The sequence below is a fragment of the Anabrus simplex genome, chromosome 1 (genome assembly GCF_040414725.1).
Source record: "Anabrus simplex isolate iqAnaSimp1 chromosome 1, ASM4041472v1, whole genome shotgun sequence".
Taxonomy (NCBI): Eukaryota; Metazoa; Arthropoda; class Insecta; order Orthoptera; family Tettigoniidae; genus Anabrus; species Anabrus simplex.
The window spans coordinates 1,564,321,799-1,564,341,512 of record NC_090265.1 but is presented as its reverse complement, the minus strand read 5'-3'; the positions used below and the strand labels follow the sequence as shown (position 1 = coordinate 1,564,341,512).

General features: G+C 38.6%; 1 protein-coding gene across 1 annotated transcript in view; it reads right to left on the bottom strand.

The window, feature by feature from the left end:
* Positions 1–8,678: 8,678 nt before the first annotated feature.
* The window catches only part of LOC136858525 (transmembrane and coiled-coil domain-containing protein 4), a 153,772-nt gene continuing 142,736 nt past the window's right edge, over positions 8,679–19,714 (bottom strand). The window contains exon 13 of the mRNA XM_067138128.2: positions 8,679–13,162. Within this exon, the coding sequence (XP_066994229.2) occupies positions 12,878–13,162 (285 nt within the window). The 3' untranslated portion in view covers positions 8,679–12,877. The remainder of the gene's footprint in view (positions 13,163–19,714) is intronic.

Here is a 19,714-nt window from a genome sequence, read left to right as displayed (position 1 = left end):
CCATTTACCTTGGCAGCAATCTGTCTGTGCCTTAGTTTAACTCTTTGAACAAGAATGCTGCAGACATAAAGAAATTAAGCAACACGAATGCAAACTTCGCCAAATCCAGCCAAGATCTCCCCCATCCCTAAGCTGCACAATGTGTGGAAGTATTTTCTATACAAGAATTGGCCTGTACAGTCACCGGAAGTTTAAACACAAAATTTTATGAATTGCAGTGAGCTATCAGCCAGGAAAACTGTAACTCAGAGTCAAGTAACTGCCGACAAAAACAACGATTTATGCAACACTTCCTACTGAACTTGCGTGCAAGCTAAAAGAAGCTGATGATGATGATGATGATGATGATGATGATGATGAAGATGATGATGATTGTTGTTTAAAGGGGCCTAACATCTAGGTCATCAGCCCCTAATGGTACAAAATGAAACAAAATGTAATGACAAATTAAAAGTCCAAAATCCTCCATTCACCAGAACTCATAATGTGAGGACAAAGAATGAATGGATAGATATGAATTTATAACCATCAGTGGATCCCACCCGCAGTGCATCACATTCACAGAAACTGACGTAAAACAATAGTATTACTGACCAAGGGACTTCTTCTAAAGCACAATATTGAATCGATGATGCTTGCTGTCTAAAGGGATCCAAAATCCAAGTCACCAGCCCCTCATAATGGCATGTAGCGCTAGGAAAGTAGAACCATGGTATTTGTCATGGTGCAGTACTAATTAAAAGTAGTGTAGACTCGTGGTATTCCACACAATATTGTACTACTCACAGGTAATGAAATTCGCACATGTAATACAGACCTATGGTGTTTCGCACATTGTGGCGCCATTTACAAGCAACGCAAACCTATGGTGTTCATCACATAAGTGTATTAACTCGTACTATCCCGTGGTGTTCCTCATATAGTGGGTACTAATCATAGGCAAGCCAGAACCATGGTGTCGTTCATATAGTGATACTAATCACAGGTACTGTAAAAGCCGACAGTGCACTCTAAGTGTGGGGCTGACCGCACGGTGCTCCTGCGTGCTACTAATCACAAACCTATTTGGTACCTAACGTAGTGGTACAACGCGCAAGTAAAAGCAATCCATGGTGTTCCCTGTGTGGTGGTACTAATCACAAGTAGTTTCATGGTTCTAATACAATCATCCCTTGGTCGCCTTGTCTCATGACAGGCAGGGGATACCGTGGATGTATTCTTCGTCTGTGTCCACCACCCACAGGGGGTGCTAAAAGAAGCTTTCCCAAAGAAGTGAAATTCAGTTCCTTTTAATTACTGCATGGATATCCACTACGTATTGGTAACTATCCCTCCCTTATCTGGTACTTAACATACTGCGTAACTTCACTGATTATTATTAACAAAGAAAATACAGATTATTATTAACAAAGAAAATACAGATAAATACCTTGTCCATCACATTTTTTTCAGACTCAATCATTCCACCACAGAGTCTCCTTTTCTCCATCTTGACCAAACTTGTAACTACACAAAGAAGTATGACAATCAAATACAGGTAGCAGAATTTACATTTCTGAGAAGTATCTCACAGAAGACAAAGTGAGGTGCAGTATGAAAAAGGAAATAAAGGTGGAACAGTTCGGTGTTGAGAAGACCGAGACAATTTGGACAGATTAAATGAATGAATGAGTAAAAAATAATGTTATTGGTTTTACATCCCACTAACTACTTTTACAGTTTTCAGAGATTGTGGGGTGCCAGAATTTTGTCCTTCAGGAGTTCTTTGAAGTGCTGGTAAATCTACTGAGATGAGGCTGACGTATTTGAGAATTTTCAAATACCACTGGACTGAGCCAGAATCGAACCTGTCAAGTTGGGATCAGAAGCCAGCACTCTACCACCCGAGCTACTCAGCCTGGCATGAATGAATGAATCAATCAAGAAGGGTCAAAACAAACCATGAGATTACAAATAAAAGGAAAGAGAGACCAGGTATCCATACTATATGATGAGAGGATTTACAAGGAAACTGTTTGGGTTGGATTAGACCTATTGCAATGGAACTTGATAGATGATCAATTAAGATATCATAAACTTAATGGTAATAGTTTTTTTTAACACTTTGCTTTACGTTGCACCGACACAGTTAGGTCTTACGATGACGAGGTGGTAATAGTCATTCTGTTGTAATATAATATTTATGTACTTAAAAATATAGTATTTGTTGTTGCAGTTTTATGAAACATGGTGTATCAAAGGCATCACCTGCCATTAAACTTTGTAGGATGATCAAAATATTACTGCATGCCTGCTGTTGTTACACAGCCTGTCCACAGCACGAAAAAATGACTGATTCTGAACAGGAATAAGACAGTTTCCTTGTTTGTGCTAATAAAAGATTATATCAATAGCATATGTTTACATATAGATGACCAAGACTTCATACTATATATAAAATTTTAACTTCCATTATAAATGATACAGAAGAAATAAAAACCTAATCATTTTTCATACACTGTAAATGTTAGTAAAACAAGCTTGTGGAGCGGGAAATTCTGTACACGTCAAATTCTCTTTTTCAGTAACCATGAAATTTATTTATGGAAAAATTATCATCACTGGTGAATTTAAGATATATTATTTGATCATTCACCCAAGTTTCATTGAAATCTGCCTGTTGCAAACAAAACGATTCCCATGTTTAGAACAGCAGAAGGCAACAAGACCTGGAGTGGAACACTGATGGCTAAAGTGGGAAGAAAAGTCTTGGAATCCTGCTGTGGTCTTTTTAAAGTATGAACATGTTCCTTGAAATGAGAAAAATGTTCCCCAAACAATCAATTCAGTTATATATATCTTAATAAAGAATCGGAAAGGAACACATACGTGACAAATCAAGTCATGTATACAACAACAGGTATAGGGACACATAATAAGATACATACAATGACCAGCACTGGAAGAAGCAACCGAGGAGACAAAACATGAAAACAATAAAGATTAAGTACGATCTCCACATCTTCATACACTGCCATTTTCTCATCAGCAATCCCAGTTCTTCTACATTACTGTAATTTCTTTTCAGCCTAACTGTTCAGCAATGAAGCAAGTTCAGACCAGCCAGTTTTCTTATTATAAAATGAAGATATGTATTTTCAAGCAGATTACTTTATCATTTTAAAATTTCTTCTACGGTACTGTAATTTTCTACAGTTATGGCCCACATATAAAACTGATGTTCAATTTTTTATTGTACCCTTTTCTATTGCTTCCTCTTCCAATGATGACCTATCATCATGTTTATTCTATTATGTATTCTATACATGTTCCTATCTTTCTATATTAGGCTTACTTCGAAAATTGGGTCGTTTATATCTAAAGGTAAGTTTGCTTCATTTTGTATTCACTTTGTGTTCAGAAAAGCTGCTAATAACTGGAAATGATTAGAACAATTCCATAAGGTGACCAGGTGTAAGTCTGTACAGGAACTCGTAAATTCTGTTGCTTTTGTTGTTCATTACGAGATGAAAGACATACTAATCACCACCCATGGTATCTGAGTACTATGGCTATAGAAGAGCATGTAACAGTTGCTGAAAACACCCTGATCTAGGATCAAACTACTTAATTTTATTTCTCATAAATTCTTTCACTGTCCCCATTGTTTATAATAGGTTGGCAATAAACAACTATGTTCAGTAGCCCATGCCTCAGTCTCCTATTTACAGCTGTATCATTCTTTGGCAATCACACATATTTTTATGTAAAGAAAATTGAAATCAGTATCATAGCACCATTAAAAACAAATGCTGTATCAGCTCTGGTGTTGCCTGGAAGTCACATCAATAATTCATAAAATATCTACAAAATACAGCCTTTCAGCATCTACACTAATATTAAAAATACATCATTCTATATTTTCTAACAAGCAATTACTTTTGTATATTATATTATTTAAATATTCTTTGTACAGTTAACATTCACATAGTTTCTTCTTAAAAACTATAATAGCAAAATGAGAGATCTCTTCACACATCAACAGCCTTTACTAATGACATAATATACGATATGATACATATGTGGGCACAGTACGTTCTGCCTAATTGTTTCAGTGATTCTAGGCCTTGTAAAAAGAGGAACTACCTCAGATTTGAGAAATACAAAGTTTGTAGGTAGAAAATGAAAAGAAGCTTATCTGAAATAAAAAACTCAAAACTTTGAAGAGAATTAGGAAAAAATATCAACTGATAACCTATTTTTCTATGTATTTCATGGTTTGATAGGGGTAATATTTAGTAAAGTTCAGACCAGCCAGTTTTCTTATTATAAAATGAAGATATGTATTTTCAAGCAGATTACTTTATCATTTTTACATTTCTTCTATGGTACTGCAATTTTCTATATCTATGGCCCACATATAAAATTAATGTTCAAGAATGTTCAATTACTTGCAGCATTTTTAAAGTGCGAGATGCAAAGTGAGCGGGGCTCTTAGCATAAAGACCTCCGTTTTCTGGCACAGTCTTCTGTAGAAAATATCCCATTTACTCGAAGTAGGCTTAAAAGTTTTGGCTGTTAATTATCCTCAGTTTGTAACAAATAATATCGTACCCCCTCTGGCAAACTAACAAATGTGCAAATTATAAAAAAAATTAGGAGAGCTCAAAGAAGTTGTGATTACTCATGTCAAATCAATTTTTATATTTAATGATTGGTTTTATGTGGTTAGCCATATAGAACCAGCTGCAAATGTGAGACATTGTCAGAGGGTCGTGTTGGCCTTTGGCCACAGGGGTCCCGGGTTCGATTCCCGGCAGGGTCGGGAATTTTAACCACCAGTGGGTAATTTCTCTGGCATGGGGGCTGGGTGTATGTGTCGTCTTCATCACCATTTCATCCTCATCATGACGCGCAGGTCGCCTAAGGGTGTCAAATCGAAAGACCTGCACCTGGCGAGCCGAACATATCCTCGGACACTCCCGGCACTAAAAGCCATATGCCATTTCATTTCATTGGAGAGTGTTGCTGGAATGAAATATAACAGGGAAAACCGAAGTACCTGGAGAAAAACCTGTCCCGCCTCCGTTTTGTCCAGCACAAATCTCACATGGAGTGAAGGGATATGAACCACGGAACCCAGCGGTGAGAGGCTGCCACCTGAGCCACGGAGACTCTTCAAGATATTATTATTATTATTATTATTATTAATAATAATTAATGCTGCTAATTTTGAACATGCTTAACTTACAATATTTCCAATTTTTATATTTGCATGTATTTTTTGTGGTGCAGGCCCAGACTGCCAGTCTACCCCAAAATCTGACCCTACTCCTATATGGACACAACGATGTGCAGGTTTGGTCCTGTTATCATATGTTGAGTGTCATTTACTGATGTGTAAGAAATCCTCGTGTATTTTTGGAGATTTTGCCATTTGATTTTTACCCACATGAATCAATATTACAAAACTGAGAAGGGTGGAGGAGTGTCTTTCACTCAGTTTCATGAAACCCGCAGATTATAGCCTAACCTAAAAACATTGAGCTTGGCTAGTCATAGCGATGTCCGGGCTTACTACAATTTCTATGATTCATTTATTCGTGTCAACGAAATCAGCATTAATGATAAAATACCTAATGATTGTAAAGAATCATAAACATTGTGTATCACAGAAACTTCATGTACAAAGAATGTGTATGATGGCTGAATGACTAGAAACAGTGTTGATATAATGCACGCAATGACAGCTCGTGATAGCCGAGCGGGCACGAAGTTATAGGAGAAAATAATAATAATGCTATTTGCTTTATGTCCCACTAACTACTTTTTCGGTCTTCGGAGACGCCGAGGTGCCGGAATTTAGTCCCGCAGGAGTTATTTTACGTGCCAGTAAATCTACCGACACGAGGCTGACGTATTTGAGCACCTTCAAATACCACCGGACTGAGCCAGGATCGAACTTGCCAAGTTGGGGTCAGAAGGCCGGCGCCTCAACCGTCTGAGCCACTCAGCCCGGCTATATATATATATAGGAGAAAAGCGGTGCTCGTTATTTGGAGGTTCGAGTACTATATAGGGCGATTTTTTAATTACGTTGTTAAATGTTTGTGTGAGTCTAGTTGTTGAAGACAAATCTAAATAATGATCAGTTCTCATATTGCAGGTACTCTGTTATGTTCGTTTCCAAGTAGCTCTTAAAAGAGCTATTTGCAGTAAAATAAGCTATTACCAACAGAGGTGCAATGGGCTTGTGCATGGCCATTCGATTAATGAAGGAAATTTTCAAAATGACCATCTCCTTCATTAATACATATTTGAGCATGGTAGAGGTGAGTCATTCTTGCTTGCTGCAACGTATGTGGTGGAACCTGCCTGCACATTGCTGTAAAGATTACTACATGCTGTTTCAAGAGCCCTATGTATGAAGTCCAGTAAATCTTTGAGTCGAACGTGCGCAGTTGCTTGGTTGAACGGGTATGTCATAATGCTGACAATAAGTGCTGTGCGCTTCATTCGTTGTAACCATTTGCCATATGAAAGTCACATGTTATTAGTCCTTTCTGATGTATGTTTTCCTTTTAAAGGTGCAAAGTGGAGACTTAAGTTAAGCCCTAATAAGTTAAACCTTAATTACGAACGTCTTTAAGTATAAAAATAAAAATGAAAAGCTCATACCTAAATTCGAACTCTCAATCCATCAAAAAAGTTACATGCTGGCTGTGTTTACTACCATATAGCCACTCCAAGCAATGAAGAGTGAGTCTCATATCTCTGTACTAATTAAATAATCTACGCTATCACTTCGAAACTGATCTTGTATGTTACAAGATCTGAACTCAAATGTGCAGACAGGTTTACCCTGCTGCAAACACAACAGTATGCCAAGGAATCATGTCTCTTTTAAGCCCAGATAGTTACAACCATTCCCTACGCATAGAGTGTGCACCTATTACTTGGTTAAATGAGTTCAGCATAATGTTTCAGGTGGTGAAAAAAAAAAAAATGAAAATCTACAACCTGTTTTCCAGTCAATGAGCAGGTCAGGGATGGGTTGAATGAAGCCCCCAACTTGCGGTGAGGATAGGAATTGTGCCGGTTGCCGAGGCGTGTCGCACTCCTTTGGGGCAATGATTACTGACAGATGAAATGAAATAACAGTGGAGAGTGTCGCAGGAATGAAAGATTACAGGGAAAACCAGAGGTGGTATTCACAATTAATTTGTCCGTTAGTTGGTGCTTATGTTGCGATAATTATTATGTCTGTTATTATAACTTCCTTAGAAGAATATCTGATACTTCGGAAAAGTCAAGTCTTTGTAAAGGATGCCTAGAAGTGTATGAAATGAAAAATAACCCTTTTGCACTCAGCCTATATGCAGGGGTTTGCTTGAAGAAACTCAAACTAATTTCTGTGATTTTCCAACCAAATTACAAAAAATCAACACTTGAACAGTTTAATACATATTAAAATAAAATAAATCACACTAATACAGCAAACTATGAGCATTTCAGAAATGAATATACCTTGGACGTATTATTGTTGGTAAAGCCAAAAAAAATTATTAAACTTTGAAAATAAATTTAAAAAAATGAATTATGGTTTTCAATGACAGAAAGATCAAACATTATTGCGTCTTTCTTCTTTACTCTTGGACCTGAAAGAAAGAACATATAATTCTGAATAATTTGGTAAAGTGATGTGTGTGCTGCAATTCACTCATGAAGCATGGCACAAAGTTATTCACTATACACGTAACTGTCATCGATATCAGGTCCTTGTGGTCCGATGCACGGTGAGCAGCTGTGACTGTCACTTTCCACATAACGGGAATCACTTTTGGCAAAAGAAGGTCATTATTACTGTCTAAATCATCTGAAAATTCAAGGATATCGGCCTCATTCGGCCTTGAATTATGATAAAAAGATGACGCAAGAACGTGCAACAAAGGAGTAATGAGAAGGAGTAAAATTATAGTTTGCAAAGTACCGCGAACACACGATATACCAAAGACAAGATCAAATTGTTGTATTCATAAGCCAACCAAAACAGATCCATGCAATAATAACTTCGAATAACCACACCATAAACATTCATGGTCAACAGATTTCATTTGTCAAAAATAAAAATATTTTGTAGGGCTGGTAGATATATCTGTAGAGTAAAACGCAAATTCAACGCTTTAAGTTACTGTCACGATCAACTGTTATCATTTAACAGCCACGCAAGTGACCAAAATCCCTAAATAAGACAGAGCCGATGTATCGGTGCCGTGAGCTTTCTTGCCATAACCTCTCGCACTGAATCTATCGGCGCGCTGAGTGTGAAAGGGTTAAAAAAGTCATGACTCAATAACGGTTCGAACCCTCACTGCACCATGCGGCCTACCAGTTACTTCTAACATGTCTAATTCCGTGTAGCTGCTTCCTGCATGAACGTCCAGCTCTTACAACACTGTATTCACGAGGAGAGCGAAAGTTCTCGCTTCGTAAAGTTATTGATGTGTTACAGCCTTATGGTCCAGTTTTAGGACTTCATTGAATGCTGTAATGGTAGCAAATACATGGCATACGCTATCACATCTGCTGTACAGCATTTGTGTGCCATAGATTTTCTATGATACTGTGACCACCCTTTTCTATCAAAAGAAAATGCCTCTTGAACCAGTCAAGTGCACAATTCTCTACCAAAAGGAGTGGCTATGATTTGTACAGTACAGTAATAGTTCGTAAATGACTGGAGGATTCGACACCACTCTATACAAAATGGTACAGTGTTTTTGAAATGTGCCTCACTTACTGCCTCTTGTACAGTTTTTTTTTTTTTTGCTAGTTGCTTTATGTTGCACTGACACAGATAGGTCTTATGGCGACAATGGGAGAGGAAGGACCTAGGAATGGGAAGGAAGCGGCCGTGGTTAAGGTACAGCCCGAGCATTTGCCTGGTGTGAAAATGGAAAACCACGGAAAACCATCTTCAGGGCTGCCGACAGTGGGGTTCGAACCCACTATCTCCCAGATGTGAGCTCACAGCTGCACGCTCCTAACCGCATGGCCAACTCGCCCGGTGTGTACAGTTTTTGTATTGTGCGGCAAAGTCTATATCGGGCTAACTGTGCATAAAATTGCTGTAAGATGTTGCGCAAGATAGGACTAAGAGACATTCAATTCCAAGCTGGCTGGATATGTTCGGGAAAAAATAGGGGCAGCTGTACCACCCAGTATAGTTATAAGTTCAGAATTTGAATTATTTCAAAAACCTAACATTATCTTTCTAGACTAACTTGAAAAGTTAATTACTGATAGATAAAAGACCCTTCAATAAAAAAAATTTTATACAAGAAAATTTGGAAATAATGACAGTGACATAAATGTACGATGGCACTAAGCTGATGCATTTTTGACAGTTGCTCTTGTAAATGTGTATCTTAAGACAAGGAACATTTAAAAGATTAACTTGTATTATTTTAGTGTTAACATTGGACTGAACACCCAAATTATTTCGGTTAATCATTAGGAGAGATGATCCAGGAGTTTAAATAAGGTACTATTCCACCATCTTTTTGGAGTGTTGAAACCCATCCATATTCAATATATTAACAGAAGTCACTTTGGTCTGGAACAGATCCACTCCGCTTTGGCCTCATTTTCTTATTTTCTTTTGGGCTATAAAGTATACATGATTTGGGCACTTAGTATAGATATATTTCAGTAAATAACATAAATTTATAGAAATGACTGCAGTTAAAGCTAATTATATTTGAAAGAAAAGATGAAAACTGTTGTCAAGACGAAGATTATAATAAAAACAATACTACTCCAGAAAAAGGACAGAGAAAGAAAGAAAAAAAAAAAGAGTGAAGGTAACGGAAAAACCAACATATAGATAACTTGTCAAGTACTGATAATGACCTGACACAGACAACATTATTTACTAGTACGTACATTATTTCTAAAAAATGAATCAAATCCAGAATTAAAAATTGTCTTTCTCTCTCCACTTACCACTATAACTTAACTCTGTGATCATGAATTGTGGTGGTTCATGATAATTGCTGTTTAAATAAATGTAACAGCTACATTATTAGCTCCTGGTTACTGGATTATATATTTCACACTTTCTTTCAAAAAATACCATCATCAGTATCATCTATGTAATACAAGAACTCACTAGGACATTAGAGAGAACAGTACTGGCCCTAAGGCATTGCTACAAATGGTGGGTTTATTTTCAAAAGCACTATTATGATATGTATACATTACTTTTCAATTGCACTGTACTGATTGTAATGAACAGCTGAAGTGATCCCAAACCTGTAACAGAATGAGCTTTTAGTGATATTCACCACATCATTTCTAAATACAGTATATATATTTCACTCTCACTCATAAGAATCAGTAATGGTATAAAGAAGAGCCAATCATACGGTCTATGGGTAGTACGCTTGCCTTTCATCCAGAGGCACCGGGTTCGATTACCAGCCAGGTCAGGCATTTTTACCTGGATCTGAGGGCTGGTTCAAGGTCCACTTAGCCAACATATCTACAACAGAGGGATCTATCTGATGGTGATATAACAGTCCTGGTTTAGACAGCCAAGAATAACGGCCAAGAGAATTCATCATGCTGCCTTTGGACTTGGTGTGTTCGCTCAGCAGGCCAAGGCCATCAGGCTGTATTGCCTGTTTGAGGTTTGTTAATGGTATAAAGAAAGAAAGAAAGAAAGAAAGAAAGAAAGAAATAGCAGCTCAATCAGATGGCGGTATACCTCTTGAAAATCCATGTGAAAGACTGCATCATTTCAACCAGTCTGTAAGGAGGCACTTTCAGGCTGTAAGAAATATTGTTTATCTTGGTCCTGCTGTCTTGCAAGTTGGTTCTCATTGATAAATACTCAGGCATATAGAATATCCAAGAAACTTTATATACTGCAGAAATCTCTGCTTAACTACATTATCACAATATTCTGTATTTTATTTCTTTCATGTGTTCTCTACCCACACGTTATAGCATGGTACCAACTTTTGAATGACTGTGTCATATGAGTCTCCCGCCAAAGACCTGACCTAGAATGTAACCATAATCCGAAGTACAGTGTCTTTTTCCGTGATAGAAAATCTACTGATGCAATATGGTCACATCAAATTTAAGCCAATAAAATCTGCCTACTCCATAATCTGAAGTACATCATCTTTTTTTATGTGATAGAAAATCCACTGATGCAATATGGTCACATTTAAACAAATTCAAGGCAATAAAATCTCCTACTCCATATTTATTCCTGAACCAATATAGCCTGACAATGAGGTTAAGATGAATTTTGTTTCAAAATCTGCACTATGATATACGACAGAGTGAAATGTATATTCTGAATCCTTTTCTTGACACTAAAACATGTGTGGGCATGCTGCATTGGAACTTTATTTAGTTACGTCTGCTTAATTTTTCCTATCCATGTTATGTAACACATGAAAAAAATTACATCTAGTTGTCAATCAGTTAACATGCTACAGATTTTATACAGTGAGGAAAGAAGGCTTGTGATGAGACATTTTCTACACTTTATTTCCTAAGTTTGCATTGCTTTCCCAAATGTATGTAATGTGCTGGGCTGATATTTTTAGAGAACTTCTCTTGTACATTCTATCTCTAAGAGTCCCTCAGCAGAGTGATGCGTGTTTATTTTTGTCACAGAGGTAATCAATGAGGTATAAAATCCTGCTGCAACACACTATTTCCAAGGTTCTGGTCTGATATGCTTACATTTAGAGGCTAGTATTCTAGATAAAATTAGCAGGAGAAGGTGGAAAAGCTGTCACCAACCATCTTCTCTCCTGTATTCTTTTTCATGCTATCACTGTATTATAGTTCAAACATACAAGAAGTAAAACTATGGTCAAAAAGCAGCTCTATTGTTGAAGTGCAAAAATAAAAATACTCTAATTAGAATGAAATATATATTAGGATCCTTCTTTAACCACATGATCCTCACAAATCTCCCTTTCTCTTCAATAATACTTGAAACAATTTGTTACAATGAATGGGATCACAACAGACTTTTACTAATTTTATACATTTTAATTGACAATATTGAACAAGTAGATAGAATATTTCCTGGAGTTCAGTAAATATTCTTATATCTGCACTGGCTAAGCCATTCATTTCTTAAAAATAATATTTTTAAATAGACTTTCCACTCTAACAAGTTTCTTTTATGGAATGGTCAGATAATACTGTTCCTATTTGCATTGCCTACTGCAAAGATACTGCCTAAATTTAGTCTATAAAAACAATACCTGATGGGCTGTAATTTGAGAATCAAACAACTCCTCAAGAGTTTATTCATTCATAATTACGTTATAATTTCAAAGAATATTCTTCAACAACTGGAATAGAATCTCTAAAATTTTCAACAGATAAATATTCTTATAGTTGTTAAACAGAAACAACTATCCTTACACATCATTCATCAGCCAGTTAAGAAACTGGACAACGAACCGACATAAAATAGATGACTGGCAGTATATTAAGATTAATAACCACCATGCTTCAGAATATCTTGGAAAAAAGAATTCATAACTTCATAAACCATTCATTTTCTACAAACACAAGTTTAAAACAATCAGTTACATACATTTTCTTTTCTTTCACCCAAAGTTATAGATTTTTTTTCTATTACACAGTTTTAAGCTCAACTGATAAGTGAAAGTATTATAAGAACTATTTAAATAATCACGTTGGGTTCAGGATGTGCATTAAGAAGTCAACCATCATAGAACTGACAAAATGTGTACAAGTACAGTTCATAATTTTTGCACATTAAAGTAGGTAATAACTGGTATGTACATTTAATGTACAGATTCCATGAATGAAGAATATACTTAAGTCATAATTACTCTCATTTGCATGTAAGGCTTTCTTTTACCTCTTCGCATACTTCCTCTATGATGCCACTTTCATCTGCTATGATTTTAGAGCTTGATTGTTCCTGAGTGTGAGTAGATGATTTGGAATTGTTTACAGAAGTACTATTACTACTGGCAATAACTTCTTCTGCTATTTCCACGCCTTCATATGGTGTGAAATCTATGGGCTGCTTATGAGCTCCTTCAAGTGATGCACTGGATGACTGAAAGTGTATTGTGTTGTCCGACTTGGAGGGCCGCAGGGCAAGCAATGATGTCTAAGGGGGAAAAAAAAGTCAATAAATTTTTAAACTGCACACAAATATTCTACAAGATAATACATAACACTTTGGAATATAATGTTAGATAACTTGTCAAAATATTAAAATAAAGGGGTGAAAATTAATACTCTCACCCTTGAATAAAGTTGGTCTCAGTACTTTCGAAGGAGTATATACCACAGATGATAACAATATAAGATCAATTAAAGTCATTAGAAGAAGAGAAAATGAACCCAATAATTTAATAATAATGTTATTGGTTTTACATACCACTAACTACTTTTGTGGCTTTTGGAGATGCTGAGGTGTCAAAATTTTGTCTCACAGTTTTTGTAAATCTACTAACAAGAACTGGTGTATTTCAGCACCTTTAAATACCATCGGACTGCGCCAGGATCGCACCCGCCAAGTTGCGCTTAAAGGCCAGTGCTCTACCATCTGAGTTAGCCCAGTAAAATGAATCCAACCCAAGAATCCTGCTTACTGAAGTTGACAGAATAATTCCAAATTTCCTCATGTGAGCTATTGTGAAAACATCTTATCATACACAACCAAATGAACATGAGGTACAAGCAACCTGTCCATTTATTTGCATCTCATAATAGATACTTCGAATGTACTCTATCCTCCAACTTGCAAGGGAAGAAAGAAAAAGAAGAAATTACATTGATTCTGGAGAACTTGAGTGCTTGGAACAGGAAATATCATATACTGGGTCAAAAAAAGCAGAGAGGAGAGATGAAAAGGTATGCCATTATGCCATTTGCGAAAGATCAACAATTAGGGCTTAGCTCCTCGGTGATGCTGACCTTTGATATATTGCACTACCCAATGAATAGAGGCAAATCAGTTGTGAGTCAATGAAAACGTGGTGGTCTCTTTAAAAATTTACTGTCACCATAGTATAGTAGTGGCTCAAAAGAATATACCGTATTGTAATGGTTATAGCGTCCGCCATGCCAACTTGCTACAGGCCGAGCTCGTCACCCATCGCCCCACTCCCCTTACGCTCGACCGCGCCAACCACGAGCAACACTTAAGCACTGGGCCGGCCCTTCTCTCTTCTATCCGTGGTCGCACCGCATGGAACGACGGAAATTACTCGACTATTAATCTGGAGTGTTCCATCTCGCAAGGTTCCTGGATCCATCGAGCATCTGGACGATTCTAGAAGGGCCAGCGCAGGTATATAAGAGAGAAACGACCTGCCTGGAGTCAGTGAGAGTTAGTTAGTGAGTGAGTGAGAGCGAGATTGAGTTCGCTGGTGTGAGTTAGCGAAGAGCGCAGTCAGTGATAGCCTGGGCTGAGGTGTCAGCCTGATGGAGTATCTGCCTGTTGGAGCCGAAGACTCATTCCTGTTTCCTTGACGTCGTGTGTGTGAGTCTCTTGGGCTGGCTGCTGGAGAAGAATCTTGGGTGTTCTGGAGCAGCGAAAAGGGAACACTGGGTGACGGCGTGTGCAGACTGCGAACGGAGTTCGACGGATTGAGTGAACAGCGGATACTACCCCGACCTGCGAGACTGACGTGCAGGCTGTGGACTGTGACAGCGCTAACGAGTGTGACTGAATAGCTGAGTGAGTGTAGTGTAAATAATCGATGACTCTGTGTGTGTGTCATTGTAGATGGAACCTGAGAAACTAAGAGAGAGAGAGAGAGAGCGCGAACCATGTAAGTGTACTTGTGTAAGTTGTAAGCTCGGTAATCGTGTGCGCGCATGTGTAAATGTGTAACTGTAGTGCTTAGTTAATAAATCTTAGAAATAGGATGCTACCAGATTCTGTACTCATTTATTCATTTATTTACCCCGCCAACACGTTACAGTATTTACTTGAATAATATCCGCATATCTTTTTAAAAAATTTGAGGCACGAAATTGGGGTGCAGGTTTTATTTGTGTCAATGTTGGCATATTTTTTTCAAAATCAGCCTTTCTAAAGTTAGGGTGCGGGGATTATTCGCGTAAATGCGGTATTTTAAATCACTGATTTTAAAAAATTATTTCATTGCTTACATTAATAGAGCAAAGACCTGTCATATTTTAGCCAGAATGACAGTGGCATTTTTTTCCCACAAGGGTTGTTCAAGATGCGATGAAAACTAGTGTTATCATTGCCTCAAAATCTTTGTGTGGAAATGTTGGAGACAATAGTTCAAAGAATCATTTAGCATATATCCCAAGTTACAGGGACGATTAGTTCATTTTGCACAGCCTGAGCACGACAGTCTGGAATTTCAGGAAGATGTTCGCTGCCCACACTCCGGTAGAACGCCATTCACAGCACCATGCTGAATTTCCAGTGTTCTCTTCCTTAGCTAAACCAGAATATGTGTCATGCTCTCCTCCAGCAGCTGGGCCCAAGAGACACAACTCCCGGTAACAGGCGTACAGAACGAATCTTCAGCCCCAACAGCCCCAACTCCAACAGACTGGCACACAAAACTCAGGCTGTAACTCACACTGACTGGTAACCCAACTGTCATGATGTTTCCTGGCCGAGCTCACATTGAGCTCGTTTCTAACTTACCGAGTCCACTCAATGGACTGAACTGACTCTGCACTTGACCATTGCCTTATATACACGTGGCCAGCCATTCTATATACATCAGTCACTCAAATCCTGTAGAAATCTCCAGATACGGAAATCTCTCAGCCCACGACCTAGTTGTTCCAACATCCCTTGAGACCACAGTGATGTAGCGCCCAAGGACAGCATTTGCAGTGCTGTCTGACCAATGGGCGCCGGCCCTCCCCCATGAGGCCCAGGCCCGGTGAAGTCACACAGCTTACGTGCGGTGGCCCCACCCAACATCGATTGAGAATGACGGATGGAGAGGCCACGCATGTAGCAGTATACATGCATGAATTCCTGTGCAGTTTAGAACTTAACTCATGAGTGGTGGTGTTAGATTCCATAACCTTGATTTAACTCTTGATTCACAGTGGACATGCTGGAGTTCATCAGAGGGATGGGCCAGCAGCCCTCTGCTGAGAGATAGAAACTTCAAAGGGAACCGTTTGCTTTTAGGAAGACTGTTCAGCATAGTCATCATCATTATCATCATCATCATCATTTCCCAACTCCAGTTTTGAGGATGTGGTGTACAAGCGCTCACCATCTCCTTCTGTGTTCATATACATCTTCTGTACCAGTATATCCTCCCATCTGATCTTACAGACTCTATCCAGCATTTTCTTGGTCTTCCTCCTATGAGATAAAGGTCAAAATATTTTCTGGCAGGTCTTTCCCTGTTCATTCTCATTATGTGCCCATACCACTGAAGTCTGCACTTCTTTATGACACTTTCCTATTCACTTCATATCTGATCTTATTCTTTCTGGTAGTTTGGTTCATGGTTCTAATGAATCTCATTTCAGTTGCTTGGATTCTACTGAGGTCTTTGTTTACTACGGCACATGTCTCTAAACCGTACGTGAGGATTGGTACCGGTACGAAGTAAGTGTGGTACACGATTGTTTTTGCTTTTTGTGGTATTTTGCAGTCCCAGAGAAGATTTCTGACTTGACTGTAGAAGTCTGATGCTTTCTGTGTCCTGCTGAGTATTTCCTGCCTAACAGTGTTGTCTTTCAAGATTGTGCTTTCGAGGCACTTGAAGTGGGAAGCTGATTCGATTTTCACTCCTTCCAGAAATATACGAGAGTCGAGTCATACGTCATGGCAACTTTTTTTTTTTCTCGCGAACAGGGCACAACACAGAAAATCTAAGATATGCATTTAGAAATATAGGACATGTACTTATGCATAGTGCCTGAAGACGAATTCTGACTTCAGGAGATTCTTGTAGGAAAGTGACATAACACAAGCCATTGGTAAACATTGTTTTATTATGGTATAGACAGCAAATACACAAGACTACGTACAAAGGACAGGTCTCCACTGGTTACAGACCTTTGAAATAATCACCCAAGGTTTCCACTGTGTGGCAGGCGCTGAATACCATTCACTGCATGTGTATCGCTAACGTGTGACACCTCTCTCCGAAATGCTGTTACGATGTCCCCTTTGTTAGCAAACCGTTGTCCATGTAATAGCTTCTTGACTTTGGGGATTAGATCATAGTCACACACCTAATGCTTCCTGCGGCTCTGCATGGCACTGGCGTGCATTTCTGCCGCGGAGAACTGCTATTTTAGTATACGATTGTTCCTCCTGCTTGTGGACTTCCATTTTGTAATGCTCTCACTCGTACACTGAACTTGGAGGCATGCTTAGAACCACACTGTTGTTTACATACACCATCTAATGGCATCGTACGCAAGTACATACCGTACGTTTCCAAATGCATATCTTAGATTTTCCGTGTTGTCTCCTGTTGGTGAGAAAAAAAAATAGTTGCCATGACTTATGACTCGACCTACTATCCGAGCTTGTTCCTTCCCTGTTGATGGTCATTTCCACTGTCTTTGTTTTGCACATCTTCAGTCCATAATATTTGAATGTATTGTTCCATTCGTTAAGTTTCTTCTGAACTTCAGCTCCTGTTTCTCCCCATACAAGCACATCATCAGCAAATACCAGGGCGTCAATTAAGTACTTTGGCACTTTTAGGTCTTCCAGACATTCCCATATCTTGTTTTGAGGGATATGCTTTTTCAATGTCCACAAATGCAATCACAAGATTTTTTCCGTATTCCCAGTACTATTCTGTCAGCATTTTTACTGTAAAGATAAGATCCACAGTACTTCGACCTTTCCTGAACCCGTGTTATTCTTCCTCAGGCAAAGGTTTCAACATCTTCTTAGGTCTCATTTCGACGATCTTTCCCAGCAGCTTCAGTGTGTTGTGACAACAGCGTGATACCTCTGTAATTTTCACAGGTTTTCGGCACTTTGCTCAGGGCACTGTAGAGTAACTGGGCTTTCAGGCAGGAATCGAAACTGCTCCTTAACACAAATTCAGTATTTTTTATATTATTGTACATGATTATGTTAGCGAGACCAGAACAGATGTTGCACCTTACATTAAAAAAGAAAACCATGGCAGGTCTTGGGATTGCCTATTACTGTTTAGGTCCTAATGTAAGACTGGGAATTTTACATTTTCGTGTTAAAATACCAAAAACCACAGTCGTTTTATTTGCGCACATTACATTTAAATGGTTGGTATCATTTCCAACAATGTTTTTTCACGAGAGTTTAATCCTGATGTAAACATGGTATGTCCACGCCTACGCCAAAGAAAGAGTTGTGATTCGCTGAGCGTGTAGTACCGACCTGCACCTCGTCAACGTCTCGTGTTCGGACGTACAGAGCAGCGCAACCATACGATAACAGTGCGAAGATGCGAACTTCTGAATAAACGACTAAACTTGGATTCTGTTCACTTAGTTCATTGAATACATTCACAATGCACTGCCTATGGCCACTTCTGTCCGACTCGTTGGCTGAATGGTCAGCGTACTGGCCTTCGGTTCAGAGGGTCCCGGGTTCGATTCCCGGCCGGGTCGAGGATTTTAACCTTCATTGGTTAATTCCAATGGCCCGGGGGCTGGGTGTCTGTGCTGTTCCCAACATCCCTGCAACTCACACACCACACATAACACTATCCTCCACCACAAGAACACGCAGTTACCCTACACATGGCAGATGCCGCCCACCCTCATCGGAGGGTCTGCCTTACAAGGGCTGCACCTGGCTAGATATAGCCACACGAAATTATTATTATTATGGCTACTTCTGAGCGGTTTTCCTCTTTTGTGCTTCACTACATGCGAAGGTCCAATTTTCTCACTATGAATACTGATACTGACTGCTGCTGCAAGATGCAACACCTCATCTCCAAGCTGTACAGCTTGGGACTTTCCCTCACTACGAGAAGACTTCCTGTATCACACCACGCCTTGTGCCTTCATTTCTCGTTATTTAATCACTATTTTATATTAAAAAACATGTATATACCGGTATAAATGGCAACCATTTGATTACGTACTCTTCCAAACTCACTAAATGTAATAAACTAAAATAAAATAAAATTAATGCCACGTACTACTTTCCTTCGAGCTCGCATACAGTCGAGTGAGTGCGACGGTTGCTGCTCCAATCAACAACGTCCATGTCCACGTGCAAAGGCAACGTGCTCCGCCTATTTGTTTACATCAGGAAAAGACATTGTACTGACATGTGCAGCGAGCGCGCTCTCCAGATGACCTCAAGGTCACAAATAACTGTAATTTCTGAAGTTTTCATATTTCTTTTATCTTTCCAATTTGATTGGATTTGTGATGGGCAGAATTGAATATAATGCATTCGAGAACTTTTAAGAATCAATACTTACATTTGAAACCATGTTTTCGAGTTCAACATAACCTTTAAAAGTCGATGTAGGCCTAATTTACGCGGTACGAGATTTCCAAAAACTGGCTACGGACAGTATGCCAGACACCAAATTAAAGATTAAGAAATGAAGGGATTTCGCCACCATCTTGGGTGCTTTTGTATCTAATGTGCTTTATTTTATTAGATGAGAGAATTAAAAACTACTTGTGGTAGATTATCGTTTGGCTTGTCGTTATTAGATTTTTCGAAGAG